General features: G+C 36.4%; 1 protein-coding gene across 3 annotated transcripts in view; it reads right to left on the bottom strand.

Moving 5' to 3' along the window:
• The window catches only part of SLC35F1 (solute carrier family 35 member F1), a 390,439-nt gene that overhangs the window by 231,455 nt on the left and 131,782 nt on the right, over positions 1–27,202 (bottom strand). The window contains exon 2 of one of the 3 annotated variants that reach the window (XM_025422848.3): positions 8,844–8,962. The exons of the other annotated variants lie outside the window; for them this stretch is intronic. Within the exon in view, the coding sequence (XP_025278633.1) occupies positions 8,844–8,848 (5 nt within the window). The 5' untranslated portion in view covers positions 8,849–8,962. The remainder of the gene's footprint in view (positions 1–8,843; positions 8,963–27,202) is intronic. 3 annotated transcript variants of the gene reach the window in all.

Genomic DNA, 27,202 nt, shown 5'->3' with positions numbered 1-27,202 from the left:
CGTAGATACTTAAATTCTTGGGTATTTTGATTTAATGGATCTTTTAGAAATTTTAATGGCTCCCCGGATGATTCTGATGGCCACTTTGACTTAAGAACTACTAGATTTAATGAGGGGCCAAGTCACCCTTAGTGAATCTGAGTTCACAGCCATTTTGTAGACACAGAGCAAAGAGCCTTTGGAGGATAAACACAAGCTGAGAATTCATGAAATTTGGAAGGCTTGGTACTGACCAGCATTTACTTGCACAAGGACATGTGTTCAGCATGGACAGACTCGGTGGAAAGAATGGGCCAAATCATACCATCCACAAAACAAAAACAGATCAGGTCATTTTAAAGAAAACATGAACTTAAAGCCACTAAAGTTTACAACTATAGGTTTCAGCATTCTGGTCTTTTCTCTGTGCATTTGTGAATGTGTTCAAGTATTGCTCCAACATCTCTATAAGGTATGTCCTAAATACAAAGTGCTATTTACAGGAGGAATTTGTCCTTCTATTACTGAAAACTTCAATGAGTACTCCCTAGACCAAATGGAAGTAAATGAGGGTAAAAGAGAGGATTACAGAGAAGCTTTTGTCTGAAGCTCTGAGCTTCTGAATTAGCCACAAAGAAATAGAGCAGAGGACCTTGACTCTTCAGTTTCTCAGGTTTAGTCAAGGGTTCTTAGAAAGGAAAACAGCATACACAATAAAAAGGTCAAGGAGACTGGGAGTTACCATTCCCAGGTAGACACTGGCAAAATAAGTAGAATGGTACTGATGTGCTATTAGGATCACTGCTGATTTCTTCATTAGCGCTTTCTCTCTTTATTGACTGTTATCAGTTTTTTCTGCCTCACACTTAGGCTGAAGGCGATAGAAATGCTCACTGTTTCCCTGCAAGGTGATGATGCATTTTAGCTCTGTAGCCACTGGACGCCCAAGCACATCAGTAAGGACTCCCACTGTTTTCCCAGTCACTATTTCAATCAATCTAGAAGAGCCCCTGCATATGCTACGAGCACTTTCATTTTATCTCAAACCTGGCTTAGCCCCTAATAGCCCAATTAAGGTCACAGCAAAGCCATTAGAAATCAATAATCATATGAAATAGTGGTCTGAACTTCTGCAGTTCTTTTTATAACCATGCCAATTTATCATTCTTCACCTTTTTATATGAAGACACGTGAATTAAAGCTTTCACTAGAGTGTGTTATGATCTGATAACACTCACCATATCTGAAAACAGATCCTACATGCATATGCTAATAAGACATTTAAAGCCTCCTTCCAGAACTCGTCAAGCCAAATGTGATCCCAACTGGCCTCACACAGCAGTGTGGCTTCATCAAAACCAGAGTTGAGGTTGAAGGACGTAGGAGCAGAGCACAAAAAGAGAAGCTGACCAGAAACCGACAGAATAAATGGTGTTGCTAATGTAGTGGTGATAGTCGTTTTGATACATTTCACTGATGTACTTTTTGCTTCCCTGCCATTCCCCCATTTCTCAAATTGATGGCACTTATTACTTACTTCAGGACTTGGTGGATACCATCTAGGAAGAAAGAAACTAGAGCTCAATTTTGAGTTTCAAGCTAAATGTTTTAATGTTCAGAGTGAGATAACAGTTTTGAAAGACTGGCTTTGCTGAAAATAAGAGGCTTTCTAAATTCCAAAAGAATTGCTTTACATATTAAAAGGCAAATTGAGAAGATGAGCATGCTTAACTATAAGCCTTAACGTAGAAGGCAAGAGGCTATGGTGAGGGGAAAATCCTTGACAAGAAGGGGAAGTAGAAAGTCCTGTTACTGGTGCACAAGACAAAGGAGAGGGTGTGGAGGTCAAGTGATCCCATGTAAGTGTCCTGGATCACCCTCTCTCAGGGCTGAAACCTCAAACCACAGGGGTTAGAGGGAATCAGAGAGAAGGGGAAGATGTTCCTTTGTCCAGGGAACAGCTCAGCAACATTTAAGTCCCCACATTCAGCCAGCACCAGGGCAGTACAATAAAAAAACAATGAGGAAAAATGTCTAGACAAATAGACTTGAGGACAGCCTCATACACCTCAGCAAAGTATGGAGTAAGCAGCCAAAACGTCTCAGATCTCCAACGGAAACCAAAAAATCTCTAAGATGAAATGTGGACCCCCTCTCAGCAATTCCACTCTGAGGTATATACCCAGAGGAACTGAGAGCAGGGACTCAGGTACTCTTACACCTGTATTCATAGCAGCATTATTCATAATAGCGAAAAGGTAGAAACAACCCAAGTTGTTGACAGATGAGTGGATAGAGGAGTGGATAAATAAAATGCAGAACACATATACATACAATGGAATAATATTCAGTCATAAAAAGCAGTGAAATTCTGACACATGCTACAACATGGATGAACCGTGAAGACAGGTCAGGATGAGGCCAGCTGTATAAATTTTTTACTTTATTTATTTATTTTTTTTATGCACGCTCCAGTCTCCTACAGAACTGGTGTGTGAGTACTCTGGTCCTCAGTGTGACATAGTGATACAGTACGTATTACTAATTCTTTCTCTTTTAGCTTCCAGTACACATATTCTTTTAAAGATTTTTACCATCCTACACAACAAAAACAAAATAGTTGAGTTCATTCCTGTTTCTGAACTGCTGCCTCGAAATGCTACTCATTCTTCTTTTTATTAGTGGCCTACAAGATTTTCCATCTCTTTCTGATTTCACTACCTTCAGCTTGAGCCATCTCTACATGGGTACATAGTTTTTGCCTTACATTTTTTTAATATAAACTCTGAATAGAAATATAGAAAGAATGAGCTTTGAGTATTTCTCTCATCCATAAACTTAAAAAATAATTCTAAAAATACTCCCACCAAGTATGCCATGCCTTTGAGGTAACATCAGTGAAACGAGAAGCCATTAAAAACAAACAAACAAAATAGGTTCCATTGCTTTAGTCTGTGCAGGACATCAATTAAAGAGAGACACTTGCCTTTTCACATTTTTTTTTTTAATTTCCCAAAAGGCAGAACTTAAATTGACTACCAATGGCAAGTTTAACCCTCTACTGAGAAAACTTAGTGAGCTAGAAAATTAAAACACAGCCAGACTAGGTGAAAAATGGGCTAAGTAATACATTTATGGTTGGATGTGAAGGTCTTTAGAGTGTGATTTCTTGCTATTTCAGAGTTTTCTGGGAATTCTCTCCCTCACCACTAAATGTGGTTAATTTATTTCTCAGTCTCATGATCTGTCTGTCATAGGAACCTCCAGGGGCAGCCATACACTGCAGTGCATCCCATATGCTGACAAAGCTTTGAAATAAAACTACCTTATCCTCAATCTGCTATCCCAGCATTTAGATTATATATTGCTTTGTTGAAGTTGAATATGGGTTACCACCTTCTGTGTTTATTATGAGTAATCTAAAGAAAATGTATGTTTTAAAGTCTATATACATTAAGAGCCACAATCAGTTCCAAACACCAACTAGTTGGTTTCCAAGAATCACTCTCACTAAAATTAGTGATAACAGATCAAAAATACTGCATTTGTATAACTCGAAGACTAATGTACAAACACAAATACAAATGCAGTTTTAAATATGATATTAGTCAGAGCTTTACCGCTGTTTGTGCTTCTAATTACAATATTTGTCATCTTAATCTTTGCATTAGGCTGCTAGTGCATCTTGGTTTGCTGTTATAAAATGTTTCTAGAAGAAAAAAAAACTGGATGTGTGATCACAAAATCTGATAAACTACTTAGTAATGCTAAAAAGATGCCAATATAAAATTAATAATAGGTTTTCTTTTGGAAACAACACTAGTTTCCATTTATCATGTAGATTTAAGCTCTTATTGCATTGCTATTAATATACTGTGACAATTAATGCAAAACCACTGAAGAAACTAAACATCCCCTAAATTATAATTAGAAGTGAGAAATGAGTAGCAAGGCTTTATTTTCTGACCATTTATATTCTGACCAACATAAATAAGATCTTGACCACAGGTTCAAGAATTCAATGGACTAATTAAACCAAACTTTTAAAGAACCAAAATTCTCACTAAACAAGCACCATGTTCTAACACAGAACATGGCTTCATTGTCATTCATTGAGACGGCACACATAGAGAAAGGGCTGTGTGGACAATGTGTTGGCAAGTAAAGCTTTGGTACTTAGCAGAGTTGAAGCCCGCAGCCTTCCAAATATCTCCATCCTAAATCTATATGTCTCTGAGTAACTGGATAGTTAGCAAATCACTACTCTGCACTATGCCAAACCTCCAGAACCTCAAACTTACATTTCAATCTTGAAGATCCTGAACTGAGACTAAGAGAATGCTGGATGATACTTATCATCAATGAGAATGAATCATATCAGGTAAGTCATACTTATGGTGTGCTTTTGAGGAGGTTGCGTCCAAGAACAGAGACATTTACAGAAAAGATCTGACAGGCTAAATAAGAGAAATTCAGTTAATTCTCTTTGCTGGAACACAACAGCAATGCACTGCACAATCCATATTACCCTACTTCTTTCCAACCAGTAGGAATGGATCCTGTGCAAGCTTTGGACAATTGTTGTGATTTTTAAAAAAGATTTTATTTATTTATTCATGAAAGATACAGAGAGAGAGGCAGAGACATGGGCATAGGGAGAAGTAGGCTCCCTGTGGGGAGCACAACACGGAACTCAATCCCAGGACCCTGGGACCACACCCGGAACCAAAAGCAGACACTCAACCACTGAGCACCTGGGTATCCCAGTTGTGAATCTGAACAAAGCATCTCTGCCTTGCATTTACGCAAGGCTATACACATTTCAAGGAACAGAAAGGACACACTTGCAGTCTGCAACAGAGACTGGAGTAGAACCTACGTTTACCAACTTAGAGAACAATGCTGCTTCTCCACTGTAGGGCATAATTATAAAAACATGCTACAATAAATGAAAAAAAAAAAAACCCACCATACTCTATGGGGAAAAGCTAAAGTAATTGGATTTATATAATCAGCAGGAAATATTTTTCAATTTTAACAAGGATTTTTTCTCTGGATTTGCTGACATCAGAACAATTTTTTTTTAAATGGGCCATATTTCTTTTCTTAAATTTTAATATGATAAATGATTTTAGTGTCATTTATATTATAAATCAATTTCAAATGTGTGGGCCAATTTAACAAAAAAAAAAAGACTAATTTGCCTTATGTTAGATAAATCATTAGGTCATAAATGGTGTTCTTTTCTTTTTTAGATTTTATTTATTTATTCATGAGGGACACAGAGAGAGACAGGTAGAGGGAGAAGCAGGCTCCATGAAGGGAGCCCGACATGGGACTCAATCCCAGGTCTCCAGGATCACACCCTGGTTGAAGGCAGTGCTAAGCCACTGAGCCACTTGGGTTGCCCTATAAATGGTGTTCTTAAAACACAAGATGAGGCTATAAGTAAAAATATATATTACTCATTAGTTAAATAATAATGGCAGGAAATTCTTTTCAAATAATGACATTGAAAATAACACTGACACACAGTTGTTCAATTATGTGACAAAACCTCACATATGACTCATTTTGATTTTAGGTTATATAACTAAACCTGTTGGAATTTATAACTGATGGACTCATGTTATATATAAATTATGAATGGCATTTTGTTTATTGTTCTTTGCAATTCCAAGGGGAAGGGCTATTTTAATATTAACTAAAAACAGTGAATAATTATTAAGTGCTTACTATATGCCAAGCACAATACTAAGCCCTTTGGCAAGCATTATATTTGATTTTCATTATCATCCTAAGAAGTGGTTACTTTATGTATGCCAAATTTAAAGATGAGCGATTGAATTTTGTGAGTTTCAACAATTTCCAAAGATCATTCACTTAAGACCAGCAGTGAGAAGGACTCAAATTTAGTTTATCTGAGTCCAAAGCCAGAACTCTTAAACTCTGGGTTATATTTTAGTCTTCTCCATAGAGGATAAAACTCAGAGGTGCAATTAAGTGCTTCTATTTTGTGTTTCCCTCTTCCCTGAACCACTGTTTATCAATGTGTCCTCCATACCTTAGGTCAGTGGTTCACAAATGTTAGTGAGCAAAAATCCTCCTGAGAACCTTATTTAAATCAGAGTTCAAGACTTTGAATTACATGTGAAGGTTTAACAAAAAGCATCCATCTTTCCTCCCTCCAGAGACATCACTTAAATGACAGTAAAGGAATTTAAAATGTATAAAGTCATAACTTGAGCAAGCAGGAGAGGGGCCTTCAGTGAACAGGGAATATGAACACATTTCTGGAGGACAGAAATTACATGGAGGAGTAGCTACTATGATAGCAGGTCAGAGGAGGCTTTTAGCATGCAGAAGATATGGAACCTTGGTTTCCCCCTTCTTCCATATAAAGAATGTCTGATAGCTATGCATTTACCCATCCCAGGCAATATTTCTTCTGAAGAAAAACTGAAAATGGGAGTGGGAAGGAATCTATAATCTAGGATATCGGGTTTTTAATGAAATAGTCAACTCTTAAACACTTCAAATAAAAACCCTCCAATTAACACACTCAATCTACATAAAGAGAGCTCACAATTAGCTTTCTAATGCCTTTTTCTAAATATACTTGGACATTCAAAGAGGTCTCCAATATTAGAACACAATAAAGGAAAAATTATTTGAGGAAAGATAATTAAGGAAGAGAATTAAAAAGGAGTTAAGAAAAAAGAAAACCTCTAATTCCACACTCAGAGAGATTTGAGAAAATATTATCTCCAAAAAGGGGGCAAAGAAAAAGACAGTGGTCTTGGGAATTAAACATAAATCTCTATGTATTCCCAATTTTAAAAAAATTAAGGAGACAATCAAAGAAATCTCCCAAAATAAAAAGATAAAGACATAAAAAATTCAAGAGATGATATAGGAGATATAAAGAATCAGGTCAAGCATCTGGATAATAGAATTCCAGAAATAGGTATAAGATAAAATGGAGAAGAAGAAATTCACAAAGAAACAATATAGAAAAATATCTCAGAGCTAAACAGTATGAGTCTCCAAGTTGAAATGCCCGTGAAGAGAGGGGAGGATCCACAGCAAGTGGCATCCCTGTGAAATTCCAGAATCCTGGTCAAAAGATAAAATAACAAGACACTTTCTCGGGGAAAGGGGTGGAGGTTACTGAAATGGAATGAGAATCAGGTAGCATCAGAATCCTTAACAACAGCAGATGCTTAAAAGACAATGAAGAATCCTTTAGATATAATTATGAAAAATTGCTCTTACCATGTAATACTAGCCAGAGCCAAACTTATCAACTTGAAGGTGAAATCAAGAGGTTTTTCAGCCATGGGAGGAGCTCTGGAAATTTACCTTTTTTCTGAGAAAGAGTGAACCACAGAAGAGGATGAAAAAGATAGAAGATCCAAAATTTCTGGGATGACGTGCAGCAGAGACTGGAGAGGAGTAACCCTGATCAGGGCTAAAAGACAGTAGGATCCAGTAAAGGAAAAAGGACTTAAAAAATGCCCAATATGATGAAGCCTTTGGGGAAAAGTAGGGATACAATAATGGGAAAAGAGAACAGGAAAGAAAAAAGAGGAATTAGAAACTCCAGGAAAGCCAAAGGTCATACAGGAAAGGAAATGTTACCATAGTACACTACTGTGTGGACCATATATACACAAGATTGCTGTTTTGAATACACTGTTGCTACTTTGTAAGCATAATGATCAATTTTTAAAAAGGGTAATATTACTATGTTGGTATGTAAGATAGGCGGGTGTTAAAAATTCTAAGTCCTCACCTATCATAACAAGAAGGAAGTAGATGTTTAAATTTTTAAATGTCTAAAAATTTTTTAAAAAGGAAATAGCAGGAAAGGCATATTATTTAGAGAAACTAAGGTAACCGCCAGAAGAAGCAGCTATAACAGTTTAAAATAGATAACGTGGGAAGTGGGACTGGGTGGTAGTGGGGTGGGATATGGTGCAATAGGAAGGAATTATAAAATCTTGATACTATTCCATTTTTAAAATATGTACATGGCACATGTTTAAGTAGGTACGTGTATGTGCATACTTCTTTTTAAGAGACTTGTGTAGTTACTGTGCTTAACTCCTATCCAAGAGTGTAGAGCTTACTGTCATTGTTTAAAGTAGACTTCAGCTTCTTGATGCAAGATTTATGTTTTCATACCTACTGTGCCACAGAAGAAACATAAATGCCAGTTGGAAATAAAACTCTGTTGATAAGATTTATTACAGGCTGCTGTTTCTCTGAAAATTTAAGTTCTAACCTCTATCGGAAGAGAGAAGAGAGAAGCAATTTGCCTTTTTCACCTGGTCTTAGATTTCCTTAGCTTTCACTGCATAATATATTATGCACCAATTAAGTTATCTTTAATTAAATGAATATTCCTGCCTAAATGATCTCATCTTGAGTAAGCAGCTGAGTACTGGGAATATGATTGTTCAGACACGGAAGGGACAGAGTTCATTTTAAGTGCTTTATATTAGGTAAACTATACTTCCTCAATTGCTCAGAACTGGTAAATATAATTATTCCCGCTGCAATAAAAAGTTAAATAGGTTAGATATTGGCTAGAGAAATCAACAATGAGGCCTGCTAATCATTGCTATTACAATCTTCTGCTTTATTTTTAGATGTGTCTCATAACAGACAAAGCTGAGTGGCAAGCTAAAGCTTTGAGAATAACTCTGACTAGCCTAGGAGATTTTAGTAGGAAGGAAATGTTAATGGAAAGCATGTTCTCTCTCTGGGCCTAGATATTACAGGGGGAAGGAGGCTGTGGAAAAAAAAAAAAAAAAAAAAAGCTGATAAGTCATCTGATTCCTTTCTTTTCCCCCACCCACCTCATGTTGAAAGAAAAACTGTTTTCCTGATGAAAAGAGGCAAAAAGCTTCCTTGATGTCCTTGGTCATTCTCAAGATAGGTTCTGAACTTCATGTGAAGGCTTTAGATCAGATCTGTCCTGCAAGGAGAATTTAATGTTACCTTGACATGATAGGGAAATTGTCACAAACAGAATGAGTAGAATCAAAGGAAGAGTTATATGTGATGCAATGATGCATATATAATTATATAATTAATATTGTACAATATCTACAAATATTAAATGGCCTCTAGTATACATGATAAATAACCACATATAAAGGCTTCATGTTCATGTACTTGAAATCATGGCTAACCTTCTCAAATGAATCCATTTCATGTCATCTTTTTATCCTCTTATCTGTCTCAATTTGACTTAGGGAGTCAAAATTGTTTCTTGAATATTTAACAACTTTTGGTCACGTTAGTACATTTATGACTTTGCCATATACTATATATCTACTGCTAACTGAATATGTTTCTTTTAATTGATTTACTTTTAAACTGAAATACTAGAGGCCTTGTTCTATGAGAAAAATAATGAAATTGGTTTTTATTTAGTGATATTTGTATCACTCCTCTATAAACTCTACAAAGTATGGTAAAAGAGTAATGTTTGCAATTAAGGCCAAACCAACCTGTTTTTAAACGCTAGCCCCAGAACTTACCGACAATGTTCCATAACTCAAGTTAGTTTTTCTGAGTCTCAGTTTCCTAAGGTATACAAAACAAATAAAGATATTTTCCTTGTAAGATGGCAGGGGGTTGAATAAGATAGTATCCAGAGAATACTTAACACATGGCAGGTGTTTACTCACTAAAGATCATTTTCAATGGTGTATTTTCCCTTTGCATATGATTTTCTCCAATCGTCCTGAAGGAGATAACAAAAAGAAAGTTTCTCTGAATAAATATCGTTTCCCTCACCTTTCCTTCTCCTGAGAAGTGCCAAATGCACTGCCAGCAGATGCTTTTTTACTGGCAAAGATCAGACTCTGTTTGCCAAGTTGAAGAAGGATTAAAGTGGAGAAAGATTTGTAACTAAGGTTAAGGACCTTGAGATACCTTGGATTATCCAGGGGAGCCCAACCTAGTCACATGAATCCTTCAAATCAGAGAAGCCTTCCCAGAGTGAAGAGAGAAGGAGACGAGACAGGACAATGGAAAAAATGGTCAAAGAGATGCAAAAGTGCTGGCTTTAAAGATGGAGGACGGGGGCGGGGGGGGGGGGGGGGGGGGGCGGGGACAAGGCAAGGAATGTGAGAGGTCTCTAGAAGATAAAAGGCAAGGAACTATATTCTCCCCTAAGGCCTCCAGAGCTGTCCAATACTAAATATCTGTCATTTCAAAACACCAAGTGTGTAGCACTCCATTGCACCATAAACGAAGAAAACCATTAAGAAGTTGTAAGAAATGAAATTGTTTGGGTCACACCCAGGACATACTAAACCAGATGCTCCAGGAGTGGTGCTCAGCATTCTGTGCTTTAGCAAGCCCTCCAGGTGCTTCTCCTGCTGAAGTCTGCACACCTGCCTGCCTCCACTTCCTCACCTCCAGTTTGTCGTTCTACTATAATCTGAACTCATCCCCCATCACTCACTATACCTACCCTCAAGTCATCCTTCAAACAAATACTAATGACTCCCAGTCTCTACCTCCAGCACCAGCCTCTCCTGTGCTCCAGTTCTAAATTCCAAATTGCCTTCTATGTATCTACCGCTGTTCCCAGGGGGGCCTGAGATTCAACCTGTACCCCTGTCCCAGCCCACTTTTACCCCAACAAACCCGCTCCTTCTCTTACACATCTCCTCTTATGCCCTGATCAGCCATCGCATGGCTGAGTCATCTTTGATCCTCTTTCACCCTTATGTTTCACAAACAAGTGCTCACTAATCATTTCTATTTTTAAAATATCTTTAACTTTATCCCTTTTGCTCTTTTTCCTGTCAATGCCTATAAGCTCTACTTCAGTGTTTCTCAAAGTGTAATTTCAAACAGTAGGAATCATGTATGGTACTTGTCAAAATCACCAAAATCACCAGAATCACCCATGGAACTTGTCAAAATTCCTGGAATCCAATCAAGATTTACCTGAATTAGACTGTTGTGGGGCCAGGGGTCTGAGAATTCACATTTTAAGTAAATAACCTAGGTGGTTTTTATGCTACCAAATTTTAAGGACTACTGCCCTAGGTTGGTTTTCACTGTGGACTTGAACTCTATTCCTTGGCCTGCATAATAGTCTTTCTCCTGCTGCAAAACAAATTAGTGACTTAAAACAATATACATATATGATCCCCGACTTTCTGTGGGTCAAAAGCCCAGATACGGCTGGGCTGGCTTCTCTACTCAGGGTCTCTCAAGGCTGCAGTTAAGGTGTTGGCTGGGCTGTGTTCTCGTGTGGAGGCTCAACTAGGGCAGATCTACTTCCAAGCTCCTTTAGGTTCCTGCCAGGATTCATTTCCTTGTGATGTATGATCGAGGATACTGGCTTCTCACTGACCAAAGGCTGGAGCTTGCCTTCAGGTTTTAGAGGTCCTGCAATTCTCTGCTACTTGCTTTTCAAGCACTGATAAAAAGAGGAAATTCTGTCTTTCTCCTTTAGATAAATGCCCTACTGATATCAAATAAAGGAGATCTTTCTTTTTGAAGATGGTGTGAATCTAGATTTCAACTGAATTTCATGATAGTTAAATGATTTAAATATTGGAGAAAGCTAAATCCCAATGTTACAGAAAATATTATTTGCAAAGTCTGTGTATGAGACTCTAAGAGATGTTTTAAAGTGCACATTCTAGAACTCTATTACCAGATTTCTTTTTCAGTAAATCTTCATTTTTAACAAGCACCTAACCTAAGGATAATGATTTGGTAATCACTATGTTATAGGATGTAATGAAAATAAATGCATGTAGGTTAAAGTGTCTTATTTTAGATTGTAAACCAACTCTTTGAACAGAGTTTATAAAATTACACGCAAGAGGAAAAAAACCTTTCAATGACGCTAGTGATGATTTATCTACTTTCAAAATTATGCAATAATGAATAGTTCAAATCAACGGTATAATTTTACAAATCTAACATTCCATGGTGATAGATCATTACCCTAATATTTATGAAATTAATCTGAATTGTTACAGTAGAATTCCACTAAATTTAATTAGCTGAAAAATTTCAACCAGTTTTATGTAAATCATTCAATAAGGAACAAATTCCATCTTTCCTTTGCTCAACAGCAATATTTTAATTTCTACAGTTTTCCATTTCATATTCAGAGTGTATTTTTGATGGGAGCATGGCCTGAGTGATGCAACACAATGCAATATAAATCTATCAACCACCAAACATCAGAAAGAGAAAAAGTCTATAAAATCATGTTAAAAATTAATCTAGCCCTGTCCATCTTCTAGTATCTCTTAGCTTTTACAGAAAGCAAATTACAGATTATTGGAATATAAATTCATATTCTTAGTTTACTGTCCTGCACCAAAACATCCATAAGCAAGATTGATTGATTGATTGATTGATTGATTGATTGATTCTTGCTCTGCCTCCCTGGGAAGCTCTGTGTGGTCACATCTAGTAAGCATAGAAACTCGAGGCACAGGATTTTATGTCTTTCTTTTTGTATTCCTTTATTGACCTCTAGGATTTTTCCCCACAGTAAATCCAGTTAATTCATATAATACGGTGACCTTCCTCACCACTTCCATCCCAAATTATCTAGATTAGCTGAGTGATTGTTCCCTAATACATCAATCAGTGGTATAACCTTTCATTGGTTCCCTGTGCTTTGAGTAATTCAATTCAACACACTATCTCCAGTAGCCAAAAAGGATGAGACACTAAGGGGGATGAAAATATGTACAAGACAGCAGCCCTCAGCAGCTGGAAAGAGAAAAGGTATGACAACAGATAACCAATCTGCATGTGGTATAATGTAGAAAATTCCTCAGAGCTGTTACAAAGTTCAGAATACATGTTCAGAATTTGACACTATTGCTTATTATTCTAAGGAAATAAGGTCTGAAATTTCTAGGCACAGCAGATGGCTGGCAGAGTCCAGGAAGATCCAAGACTTCCTAAGAGAAGCATTAACTATGCACTCGTTCATCTGCCAAAGTCCAGCTTGGTTATTCACATTTGACTTTCAGATGTCCTCTAGTCACCTGCACAATATACCAGGGCTACCAAATACATGGGACCCTGAACAATTCTAAGGAGTATTTCAAGGTGTGATGGCCATGGTTGGTGTGTTATGGTTTGAACTTATGATTTGCCATCTGTGTCAGGCTATGATGCAAAAGGAATCTCCAGTTCTGCAAGAGCCATTAAATTAAAATGATTAAAACCTGCAAAGGGCCTGATAGGTTTGCTTTCTTCAGTCTAGGCACTTTCTTTACATGATTTAATCATGTCACTCCTGTGTATTTATCACGTTTAATGCAATTCTTTTAAAAAGTTGATACCAAGTTTTCAATAAAATTATTCCTGATTATTCCAAGTTTCTTTTCAGGCATTTGTCTGAAACAACATCTGGTTTCAGAGTAGAGACAAAAATACTGGAAGCACCAGACCACAGTTCCCTCTCTTGGGTGCAGTTTTAAAAAGTACACAGTTACGTGCATCATTTACTCACAATAGTCAGTCCTCAGTGATTATTGAGAAGGAAGAATGGCTTCACTGTATGGGAATGTTGCGCCAGCAGTATACAGAGCTTTGATTGGGGGGTGAAGGAAGGTGGCACGGTGATGGAGGATGGCTTTTGACCCATTTCTGATTTTCAGAAACAATCAGCCTTTTATGCAGTGAATAATTTAAAAAATATGTCAACAAAAATACGGAGAAAAAAATTCATACACATTACCTAATTTCTTTTAGGACATTTTGCCGTATTGTCAGGTTCTTAACCCAGAGAGGAGTCTTTGAGAGGCATCAGACTGGGTGAGGAGAGTAGCATATACAGAAAGGAAAGAAATGAAATCTTTTTGTTAATTAAGATTTTTGTCTCCTTTGTTTTCAAAATTGTCTACAATGGAGCAATAAATCTTACTTCACTGAAAATTTATAGTGAAAAAAACTTAGAATATTTCCACAGACATCTGATGACAAATTAAATATGAAAATTTATGGGAAAGTATAAAACAAAAGAAATGGTAGGTTTTACCCAAAGAGGATTCCTTCTCCCCTGACTATGGACTGTAGCTCTCCAATCTTCTAGTAATAACATGACGATGCGACATTAAAACTTAGCTGTTTTTTTTCTATAATAGAAATACGAGATACAGAAGAATCATATGTCATATCCCCTAAATCCATGTACTAGAAGATATCTTTAAGAAACAAACCTTCATGCTCCCTAAAAATAATTACAAATTAAGGACAATACCAAATATATTGATGTAGTGAAACTTAAGGACTTAGTGGTTTTTCTTTTTCACTTGTTACCAATTATTTGAACATCATGAGCAATCAACATCTTCCTTAATTAAAACTAGAACATCTCTTATATGATTTTCTTATAAGGTGAGGTTTCTCTCTCAGTGTCTTATAAGGTGTTTTCATTTGGTATGACTGCATTTCTTTTGTGTGTGTGTGTTTCATTTTAAAAGCATATATTTTCAGGTTTAAATTTTTTTTTTTTTTCAAAAACCTCATTCTGATTTTATTATTAAAAAAATAAGGGAGGCCGGGTGACTCAGCAGTTTAGCGCCACCTTCAGTGGAGGGCCTGATCCTGGGGTCCCAGGATCCAATTCCACATCGGGCTCCCTGTGTGGAGCCTGCTTCTCCCTCTGCCTGTGTCTCTGCCTCTCTCTCTCTCTCTGTGTCTCTCATGAATAAATAAATAAAATCTTAAAAAATAATAATAATACAAATAAAAAATATCTCCCTTAAGATTTCAAGGGCTCTACCACCATTACTTTAAAGACGACACACTTTGCTCAATTTAGAACAGTCAATTTAATATTCTGCTAGGGCAATAACATGATATAGATGCAAATAAAAGGCATTTTACAATCCCATTTAAGTTGGTCTCTTTTAGATCTCATTCTGAGTATATATGAGCTCAGGAAATAATAGCGGATCAGCCCTCTGTTAACACTAACAACAGGTTTTCTTTCTTAAAACTTTAAAGGTCTTCTAACTGAAGTTTGTGCACCTTCCTAACGTAACAGATTCTGCAGACACTTAAATCACTGGTAGGAAGCTCAGTCATGAAAAAAACCCCTCTGAGCTGATATATGGATTCTTTACTTCTAGTTACTTTTTCTAAAAATAAGAAAAAAATTAAGTGTAAATGTAGTGGAAAATGCATAAAACTGTAGTTTAACTATGATTTAAACAATGGAGAAAGGTCCCATGTTATACAAACAGTTAAATAACATCAAAGAAGATACCAAACACATATACAGTTGACCCTAGTACAGCAATAAGGGTTAGAGGCACCAAACCCCACACAGTTGAAAATCTAAGTGTAACTTCTGACTCTCCAAAAACTTAACTACCAATCGCTTACTGTTGACCAGTAATCTTATCAATAAGGTAAAGTCAATTGACACATATTTTGCACATTGTATATATTGTATACTGTATCCTTTTTTTAAAAAAAAAGATTTACTTATTTATTTATTTGAGAAAGTCAGAGAAAGAGAGAGAGAGAGGAGAGGGGTAGAGGGAGAAGAAGAGTGGGGACAATGTGGGGCTCAATCCCAGGACCCTGAGAGTATGACATGACCTAAGCTGAAGTCAGATGTTGGACGCTTAGTGACTGAGCCATCCAGATGCCCCTGTATGTTGTATTCTTACAATAAAAGAAGCTAGAGAAAAGAAAATGTTAAGAAAATCATCAGACAAAATACATTTACAAAACTGTAATATCAAAAAAAAAAAATCCACACCTAAAATGGACCCACACAGTTCAAATCCATGTTGTTCAAAGGTCAACTGTATATACATAAATTTAATATATATGTTTGTATGTATATAATGTGTAAAGTCTTTATATCTCTATATAATAGGTCTATGAGCATCTCCATGTGTCCATTTTTCTAGTGATAGCATTTGTTTGAAGCGATCAACTAATCTATCTTTAGTTCATTCTTGATTTGAATTCAGAAAAAGAAGCAAAACCCATCAAGAAAAAGCAATTTTAGAGGGATAGGAATTGGGGCCAAACAGGTTGTATAATCTATTTCCTCTAAAAATAACCAACAGAAGGCCTGGCAGCCTGTCTTACTTATCAGCAGCTTCCCTTCATTAAATCTAATTGCTATGCGGAGGCCATTTCAATTGATGCATGTAAAAAGCAATTTCAAGTCCACGATGGTGGCCTCCAGCCTCCCTGGGGAGTAGATGGTCCCTCGTGCTCCTTTTCATGTCTTCCTTAGTATGGAAGGCAGTAAAACTACTAGCGACTGTCCATTCTGTTACTTGGTTTGAACTCGCCCGTAAGTTTATCAAGAGGATTCAGAATATATTTGGAATTGTGATATGCAAATGATGTAACTAAAGAGAGAGAGAAGGAAAATGAATGAATGAACAAATGAACAAATGAATGACTGAAATATGGTGCTTGAGCTTGGGCTTAGGGACCACATTGTCTGGTTTCAACCCTGGATTGTGTGATCATGGATAAGTTACTTAATTTAGTGTCCACATCTATAAAATGCAGAAAAGAGCAGCACCTGTCTTGTTATAAGGGTTAAATGTGTTAATGCATGTTATCTATCATCTCTGTTTTAATAAATATCTCCAATTCAAGGGGCAAAATGATACAGAATTGTATCTTATTTCAAAAAATGTTGGTCTTTTTCATTCATTCACCCATCCATCCACTTCATACTGTCTGATTTTATATTCAGCATCTTTTACTTACCAAATCTCATCTAATGAGAAAGACACTTAAGGCTTCTGAATGTTTTGGGGTGAATCTAGATAATAACTAACCCTAGCCCATACCATTAGACTTCGTCTTCCTTAAACTGTATTCTTCAGCCATTTTCCCTTTTGTGCTGCCAAGGCATGACTTGGGTAAGGGTGGGAAGTTTCAGCTGACAATACAGAAGCCACTCTCCTAAGTTGCTTCAGTGTACCAAATAACAGATCTGATATTTACTTTTTCTTATAAGAGAATCCAGGGTTGACAAGAGTACTAGCTAGCTAAGGTGCACTCTGTTCTGTCACAGTGAATATCCGAGGTAACTGAAACGTGTGGAATGCATTTTTACTGGGCTCAGTGATTTAATATTATGGTATATGCCTTCTCACAACCTGAATTACTAATTAAATTATTCTTATAACTATGAATTGCAATAAAATCATCTCACTGAGGTTAACGTCGTGACATCTTTTATTACCAGAAGAATATTTTTAAAGCCCCCACAAACAATTTCAGTGAGAAATGAAATATTGTTATATCTCAAAAAGGTTATGAATAGCTTTTGGTACTGACAGCACATTTCTCCAGATTCTATGTTCTGAAGTTGAAATTTTCATTATATTTTCATTGCACTGAACCTAAATTAAAGCTGATCTTATTATAGAAAAAGAATTGCATTCTATTTTAAGAACGATTCTTCCAATTCCAGCTTATTGTAATGTCAGAGGCCAATAGAAAAAGAGCAAAGTAACTATTTATTAGAAAGAAAAATATGATTATTGAGACAAATAGCACTTTTAATAAGTTGACTATTTCAAGCTACTTAGGGATCCCACAATTGAAATATCCACTTAGTAACTGTGAAGTTGCTTTGGAAAGTCCTAATAGCTAATTCTCTAAGTACACTTTTCTTTCTATATTCCCCACCTTGTTCCATAAAAATCTCAAGGTGATCTGAAGGAATGTGTATAGATCAATGGGATTTAAAAAAGAAATGAGGACCTCCAGTCTATGAAATACAAATGTCTGGAAATAAGATACAGATCAGTTCAGTCCTTAAGTTAAAACAACAATTTCCAATGTGCACAGACCCTATATAATGAAAACGAATCAATTCCTTGGGTCTCTGATTTACGGAGCATCTTTGGAGAAGCCAGGCTGTTATTGCAAGAAAAAGGACCTGATCCTTTGGAGCTCCAAACTTCTTACATTCTTTACCACATTCCAAAAATTGGAAATGGACCCCCAGTACAGCTGTGTATCTATTCATGGATTTATATATGCATAAATCTATGCCAATGTACTATATACAATATAAAATACATGAAAAAGGCAACATAAAATAATCAAAAGTGTATTATATTGTTCCTGTGCCCCAGGGAATCATTTTCCCCATTCCACTCCCACTCAATGTGATAGGAAAGCACAATGATGTCTTCCTAACATTGCCTACTGATGAAGAATCTCTTCCGTCTCCCTCCCCAAGCATCACTGCCTGCCTTTGACCCAAACGTTTCCATACTTTGTATTTTGCAAGTCACTTCCCTCTAAACAACAGAAACCCAAACCTCAAATTTCTCTTCCTGCTCTAGTACCTGGCTGTCTCCATTTCTCAAAGACTTTCCTGTGAGGAATCATTAACTTGTTCTACCAACACAAGATACTGAATACAACCACCAGACCTCATCTGCTCTTGACTTTTCCCAGAACCCTTGAAATCAGAATTTTTCCAGTATTTTACTTCCACCATAGCAACTTCTCACAGCATTCCAAAACCTTATTTGACAAAATATACAAGTCAAAGATTAAAGTGATAGCTTTTTGGCAGGTTAATCTCATATCAAATTAGGAAGAGAAATTGTTTTTCTTTTTATTATACCTTCTTAGATGGTTAACTTATATTAGGTCTTTAAATTTCTGCTGTAGAACTCATCCACAAAAATCATACAGCGTTCAATATTATCCTTAGAATTCCATAGCACTGCCTCCTCTTGCTCCAGGCCATCAAAGTCACTGCTGCCTTCAGAAGTATCCTCTGAGATGGGCCCAAGTGTGTATCTGTCCAGGTAGCATCTCAGGCCCATGCAATAATTTCACTATTAAAGCCCATATTAAGGCAAACGTTTGAACAGCAAGTTGTAAACGTCTCTAGCATGACATTGGTACAACAGTGCAGTAAACACTAATCAAACTAATTCAGTGCTTAATTTCATTTGCCCCTGCTAAATGGCTCATGTGATGTGGCAACCTTAAAGGCAGCCTTCTCATAGACTCTGGAGTTTAAATTTACATGAGGCAGAGGTAATCACTCCCAAATGCAATTAACTCATTACCACCAAATCTATACGTGGAGAACTAAATTAGGACTAGCACACTTTTCACCCTTAATTTCTTACTATCTTTGTTTGCTTGTTCTCTTTAAACAGTGATTACTGACAAGGTAAAAAGAATATAGTCAGTGCTGTCAAACAACATGGTCTAATAAGCAAAACAAGGGCAAATCATTTGTTTTTGTTTTCAGTTTTCCAAAATGCGATGTGATACATGATAAAGACCGATTCTCCACTACCCCAGGGCATTAATTATCAAGATAGTGATTATCAAGCTCAAGGAAATTCCCATAAAAAGTCTTCATATAAATACAAACCGTTTTGCTCTTCTACACTTGAATACACACACTCTTCTGAGCTTCATTGATCTAGAATACAAGATATCAACTTCACCACTTATTATAATAAAGTTGACTGTGGTTATTTTGTCTGCCTGAGAATGCAATCAGATTTGAGTTGCAAAACTAGCCTCTATCAAGCCTTTATAGATTGATTTAGTGTTGGCTGAATATTCATAGATTCAAAGCACTATCTAGAATATCAAAGAGGACTGCTTTCCTCTGGAAACCTGTGATCAATTGAGCTGAAGCATCAAAATGCCCTATTTTTTATGTTTCTGTAATCTGAAATACTGAATAGATGTTATGAAGCTAGCCTTGCTTTTGAGATGTATATTAATCTGTCCATACTGAGTCAAGATTTACTTCTCAGAAGAAATGGTATTAATTTTTAAAGAAAATAGGGAAGTGATGTTATAGTTAGAAGAACACAAAATTATTTTTAAGAATGACATCAAACTTAAAATTATATATTTAAATTGTATTTTAAGCCAAGGGCATTTTAATAATAAAATAACCCTATAGATAATTATACACGCTAAAGACAAAAGACGTAATATCAATACTACCTAACATTGTCTGAATTGACTGAAAATCCTTAATGTCTTGCTGCCCAACCAAAGATCAACCCCAGACATGCTTGAAAGCGTTCTTAAGTCAACACCTTAGGCATTTTCTCCAGTGTCTGCCTGCCATTGCATGTTCTAGTTCTTCTTGTCCCGGTTTGGTAGATGCAAAATCTGTCAATTCCGCACCCAGTTTCCACCCTACAGATTGGCACTTCAGTTATATCAGCTAGGGCTTTCGGTGGGCTTTGCCCTGGAGTAGTTTCCTGATCTCCCATCTCCTCACTTTGCAGATTTTATGGAATAAGGGAGGTATGTCCCCTCCTTGCATTGTCTAAGCTCCTTCCCATTTGGAACAAGACCTCAGACAGAAAAGAAAAGGCCTAGAATAACCGAGGACCCAGCTACACACCCAGGGGATTAGGACTCACTTTGAGATCTTTAATGTCAAGGATAATCCCAGGGACAAAGCTGAAGGGGAGGAGCAGAGCCAGGACAGAGGAAAATGCCACACAACTCTTTCTTTAGAAGCTACAGAATGGCCTCTGACTTCTGACTCTGAACCAAAGTCCAGCCTGTCATGGATGCAAAGGCAACCTTGACCTTTTGCTTGGGATCATTCCTCAGCCTACCTGGTTTGATCATGGGTGCCAGCCAATGACCAAGGAACTGCTGTCTCCAGAGGCCTTCTTACCCAAATATTTTTTGGCTCAGGCCTTGTCCATAATATACCTCTAACTCTTCCTGTGCTTATCATTTCAACCATACCCTCACAATCCGTAGTTATGGTTCAGTATCTAATAATCTGATGCCTTACCACCCAAACTATCAGTAATGTTTCCAAGAATAACTTAAGATATCTCCCAGCACTTTTACAAGATAGCCAAGTATTATTATGATTCATGTTGTGGTTTTCAGATTAACTTGAAAAAGTAAAAATAATTGGTCATTTTAATAATAGGTTCCTTCCTAAAATGAAAAATTCCTGTCTTTGAGTACACATGGGAGGCCAATGACAATGACTTTCAGAGACATCCAATTTCAAAGAGGCTTTTCTTCTAAATATTCACTATACTACCAAAACCAGGTACCTTAAATCAAAATCTATCTACATAAAAAAGGTTACTAAGAATGAAAGACAATGCTTGTACTGTAAATATTTAATCAGTGAAGCCACTGATAAATCAAGCACAACTACATTAAGGTGCTTCATGGCTCATTCTTTAAATATGACATCCTCAAGAATGTTTCCACCTCTTCAATTTTAAAGTAGTATCTAAGGACAAATAAATTTCCAAACAAGGAAAAAGTAACCTCTACTAACAGTCTACACTAGATGTCAATATCTAAACATCCTTTCAATATCCAGACATATTCATCCATTGAAAAGAATGAGAGATTGATTCATACAACCAACCCAGCAGCAGGCTTCGCTCACACAGTTGGGAAAATGGAGCTAGCTGGAATGTCAAATCTGCCACCCATCAGTTCTAACAGAATAGGCTGAATTAGTTCCAGAGAGGGAATGAGGTGACAAGTAATGTGAAATAGCAGAGGTACATGGGAAACAACTCCTGTGAAATTCACACCACCTTTAGTACCAAAATACCATACAGAGAATGTGAGACTAAAAAATAATGTCCTCTCTCTAAGCTCAGGTTGTAATTATGCCAGGAGCAGGGAATTATATTCCTAGAAGAAAAAGAACCTTTATAAGTTATCCCTAAGTAAAACATTTCAATCACACAGTCAAAACACATTCTTTAAGGATTCTGAAATTGCAGTATGATATGTGACTAAAACAGTATCCTTTTTATCTCCGTTCATACAATGGACAGACATTTATAGGAAAGAACTCTATTACCATGCCATCTTACTCCAGCCAAATAAATTTTGTTCCCAGGGCTCCCTCTCTCTGAATGCCTCATTGTCTAGAAAGTACTTCTTCTGCCCAAAAAGCCTTGCTCATTGCTAACCAATTGCAAAGAGTTATGATGACTGCAAGAAAGAAATCAAGACTCCAAAAGAGAAATCAGTGAAAGGAAGTCAAATCTCCAAAGACAAGGAAGGACAAATATTCAACAAACATTGGAATAATTTTCCAATTACTAATTAGCATTACTAATTATCGAAGAAATGTACATTAAAACAACAATAAAGGACCATTTGGCATATATTAAATTAGAAAAATAGTGAAAATTTTCAATGCTATCGATGTGGCATAAGACAGAAATATACTGCTAATACCGATGTATTTACTAGAGTCTACTCTTTTGGTAAGTAATATAGTAATATATATCCAGAATCTCAGAAGTGATCTTGCTCTTTGACCCAGGAATTTTAGAATTTATCCTAAAAAAACTCTCAAGTATAAAAATAATATGTTCATGAAGACACTTACTATATAAAGGCCTATAATATGAAAAATAAAGACACCAAAAATAGGGGAGTGTCTAAGTAAATGCTGATGCTTTGGTTCAAGAGCATATCATACAGCCAGTAAACATTATGAAAATGAACAATATAAAAACAACATGAAAATGTTAACCATACACTATTGGGTGAAAATAAATATTGTTATATACTCATTGTGATTATAATTGATGAAATATACATGTGGATAGGGACAAAAAAAGAAGAAATATTTTTAAGTGTAATAAATGTATTAGGATAATAGGATTAGGGAGGATTTGCTTAATGACCTTAAGCATAAATATCATCATAATACTATTTTTATAACTTAAAGTAAGGATTTTGGAGATAACAAAGATATCTTTCTCCTCCCCAGACATTTGAGTTATGGTCTTAAAGCCCAAGGCAATATCTTATTCATCTCTGTGTCACTCTGAGCACTGACCCAGCTCTCTATAGGATCATTACATGCCCTCAATTTTAGACAATAATGTAGATTTCTTACCCCTCTTCAATCTCATCTTGTCTAAGAAGTAGTAAAGTAATGATTCTCTCTTAGGAATGCCAGAGAGCAGTGGAATTTCATAAACTGCATTGCTAGTTCTTTAAAAATCTAATATTACCAATATTTCAGCTTGTTTGGAGTCCTAAAATGAAATTTTCTCTGGGTAAGTTTTCCTCTCAGATAAATTTCCTTTGCAAAATGAAGTTTCTTCACAATATTGACACAAATCCTTTATATTGCCCGATCAATCCAGAATGCTGTAGCAAAGTTAGTGGTAATTATTTTTGTACACCATTGATTTAGACAGGTGCTTTGAGGGAAGGGCAAAGAATCTTTGAACATAACAGAGATTTCAACAGAGAGTTTATGGAAAGCATTACCTTATTTAAATGTTCTCTTCATGACAAATACGTAATAGGGAAGGAATCTCTACATTTTCCAGAGAACACATTCACTGATATTTTGCATTAATCCAACATTCACCATTTTCTCATAAAATGAAAATAACCTTAAATTTAAGTCCTCAGTTTCTGGGTTTGTTTGTTTATTTGTTTTTACAACTAAATACCTTTTCTACCAAATTAAAACAATAATGTATAGAAAATAATATATCTTATTGATAAGGCCAAAGTTTTTCCATAAACTTTATTTTTGCTTTCCTCACTGATCAGGTCTGAGAGTAATTTGAAAAGAAGGCGATAATGTCTGATAATGCTAGCTAATAATGCATATTAAAATTCTCTACTGGTTTCCATTTATATTTTATATTTTTGAGGCTTCTTTTAAATTGACTTTTTCATGTAGTTCCTATCTAAAACTTACTTCGTCTCAGAGCACCCCTATGCAATAGTAACCAGGTATTGCACTTAGGTATACCTCAGGAAGTGAAGCAGTCTTTTCTTTTCTATCTTTTTTCCGTTTTTTTTTTTTTTTTTTCTTTTAAGGCAGAGTCAGAGGGGTAGTAAAAGTTCAGATCAGAGACTTCGCTTAATTTCCTTAGGCTCCTATTACTATTTAGGGAATTCTGTTTTAAATCTTTTTAATTAAATTCTGTTTTTATTCTTTTGGTGGCTTGAGACTGTGTGTGAACAACATCTACAGGAGCTAATGTTACTTTTTGTGTAATGGGTGGTTTACAGGTAATGTTTTGTTACTAAATGGCTTTAAGTAATGATGAAGGGAGTTGGTTGCAAGTGGTCCCTGTCATTTCTGACCATCATATATAGAGTAGAAAGGGCATTCTCTACTAGACAAATGGCTTAAGGAGATGTGAGATGAGTTAAGGCAGGATATATCTCTTGGTGTCCAAAGTATGGCTGACTGGAGACAACCCTGGTAAGTGACAGGATCTCAGTAAGACTAGGAAGATAGTTTGGAACTAAATCATGGCAAAGCAGTAACATTAGATCTTGTTCCTGTAAAAGTAGGACACTGAGGCCATGCAGTTTTTGGTTATCACCATGATAAGCACCAAAATTATTTTCACACATAAAACCTTCTGCAGCAAGATAAGCCAGCAACAACCAAAGTCCACTTGCCAGCCAGGCTCTAGCATCTCTCTTGTACATTTAATTTTATTATGCTGGCTCTTACTGAAATCCCCCCTCTGCAATCCTATTGCACTTTGTCCTTTCAACCATAACTCTGAGCTCTTAACAATATTTGCCTTGCATTATTCCCCGCTCTTCTTTCCTTTTTATTTATGATCTGGTTCCTCACCAATATTGCAAATTGCAAGGGAGTAAGAATTATATATTTTATATTTTTTGTGACCCCCTGCCAGAAATGCAAAGCGATGGCTGTACAGTGGATGACTGAAATTTTTTTTTTACTTTTTAATAACTTAGTTTCCTTCTAACTACCACAGTTGAAATTTTCTCTTATTTATCTTCTTAAAAAAAAAAAAACACACACACACAAGCATCACACTCATTACATGTATAATTAGAAATTGACTCAATTATTCAGTGAGGTACCGAGCAACAGTCAAGTACCAAGCTGTTGACAGGGCTGGTTCTGCAACTGATACTTGGTAAGAACTGATGCACAATGAAGAGAGGAACAAAGAGAAATACACTCAAAGCTTCTTTCTGAGAAAATTAAATAACACGTTCTTAAGAGAAATTGACTTAGAATGATAATTAAATAGGTACAATTTTTAAATAGGCAATACTTTACAGATGGTAAGAAGTTGACAAACCAGCTAACCGAGAAACTGATTCGGGGGTAGATTTTTACCCTAGAATGCACAAATTAACATAAAAAAGTCCTTTAATGAAACACATACATTTTTTCTATAATTTTATTTGATTGTAGAAGGGGAAAATCATCTAGATGTCAATATATTCATCTTTACAGTTGCTTATATGCTGAGGGACATCTATTTCACAGAGGTTTAATCCATTCAAGATCTTGTCTCTACCCTACAGTTGCCAGGAGTCCCCTACTCATTGTGTTCTCTCTCGCGTCTCTTCAGTCAAGGTCAACCAGGAATAACAGCAATACTGTCTACAATATCCCCTAATGCCTGTCTACTCTTCTTAGGATGAAGGCTAAGCTCCAAAACAGTCGGCCACAAAACATGGCCGGGTCTGTCCCCACCTTCTTCCTTGGCTTCCGCTACACTAACCCCTCTCCCACCTAGTGTTCCAGAGAGAATTTCTTTCAGTGTCTCAAGCCTTATGCTTACTTTTCCCCAACCCTTTAAATGTTTTGTTCCTTCTGTCTAAAACACTCTTATGCCTATGTCTCTGCCTCTCTGTGTCTCTCATGAATAAATAAATAAAATCTTTAAAAATAAATAAATGAAACACTCTTCCTCCCCTTTCTTCCTTTTCCTGATAATCTCTGTTCTTCCACAGCTATCACTTCAAGTATTCTCAGGTCCTGTGCCTCCCGCTCACAGCCAGGGTTGTTAGCTGCCCCTCTTTGGGGCCCTCATTGTCTCTGGACTTCTGCTGCACTTACTGCACTGTAATAAAATATCGGTTTTTGGTTTGGTTTGGTTTGGTTTGGTTTGGTTTGTCTTAATCCCTCCACGAAGTCATGAATTCCTTGAGGACAGGTACCATTTTGTGTGTTGCTATTATTTCCAGTGCCAGTTGTAAATTTTGATGATTAGAGTTGACCACAGATAAGGTTATTAAAGTACGTAAGCTCCATTCATTGCAAAGATGAACATTAGAGTGGAAGACATCGTGCGTATTTATTAATAAAGTCTAGGAAAAAAAGAAACATTTGCTTTCACAGAGGCACAGCTCAATCTTTGTAGAGATGCTTTATGAAGTTTGCTCACTCAACTTTAGTATTTATCCATGAGAGCACAAAGCCAACTACAAAAAGTTCATATCTACTAAAAATTGCTAAAATGCTTCAAAGAAAACCTAATACCCTAGAAATACTTAGTAATTGCAGTCATCCTTCAAGGGCTCAAAGCCAATACACAGAGCACCAAATTTGTGAGATGAATGCACTAGATTTTATGTCTACAAACATAATTCCCCTTTGAATTTGGAGAGGATGTTATAAATTCTTTGTACCTAACATTTGTAAAGATAAGAACAATAGACGAAAAATTGCCACATCCCACCTTGACATGTCTACAATAGAACTACTCATCAGTCTGAATTGATGGGATAGCAAAACAGCAGAGACTTTCAGTAACTAAAATAGAACTTTTTTTTTTCAAAGCGTCTCATCTTCCTCTGTTCAGCTGAAAAAAATACATGTGTGTAATAATTATTGGAATCTCTGAGAGTATATCTTTTCCTGGATTTTTTCAAAGCTTCCCTAGAGAAATACTTTCAAGTCGCCAGAGTTAGTTTAATAAATTACTTTTCCCTAGGTCCCAATTGCTCTAACATGAATGAAATCCCTTGAAAATAAAAATGATATCAGGGAAAAGTGTTGTTCAGTGTCTAAAATTTTATTTTGGCAACCATTTCATAAAGAGCCAGAAATTTAAGTGATCCAAAAGTTAAATTTTTAGGTGGGGCAAAGCATGCTGCTAGTAGGATTTGGGTTTGTCCTTCCCTGTGCACCTAGGTTTGGGTACACTCAGTGAAACTCAGGGCAATAAGCTAGTGGCTCAGAGCCAGCCACTTAGATTTAGATTCTAGGTCAACCAATTAGCCAGTATTTGGCTGTGGATAAGTCACAGATTCTATGTGCTTTCAGGATCCTTATATATAAAATGTGGATCGTAATGGCACTCATGGCTTTCTTGTACCTTTGAGAAATGAATAGCAAGTAAAACACTTAGCATTGTGTCTGGCCCAGGTGATCAATGGACCAAAAACATCTTTTATT

This window comes from Canis lupus, chromosome 1 (assembly GCF_003254725.2).
Source record: "Canis lupus dingo isolate Sandy chromosome 1, ASM325472v2, whole genome shotgun sequence".
NCBI lineage: Eukaryota > Metazoa > Chordata > Mammalia > Carnivora > Canidae > Canis > Canis lupus.
Note: the sequence above shows the minus strand (reverse complement) of the source record. Positions and strands in the feature narration are given on the sequence as shown.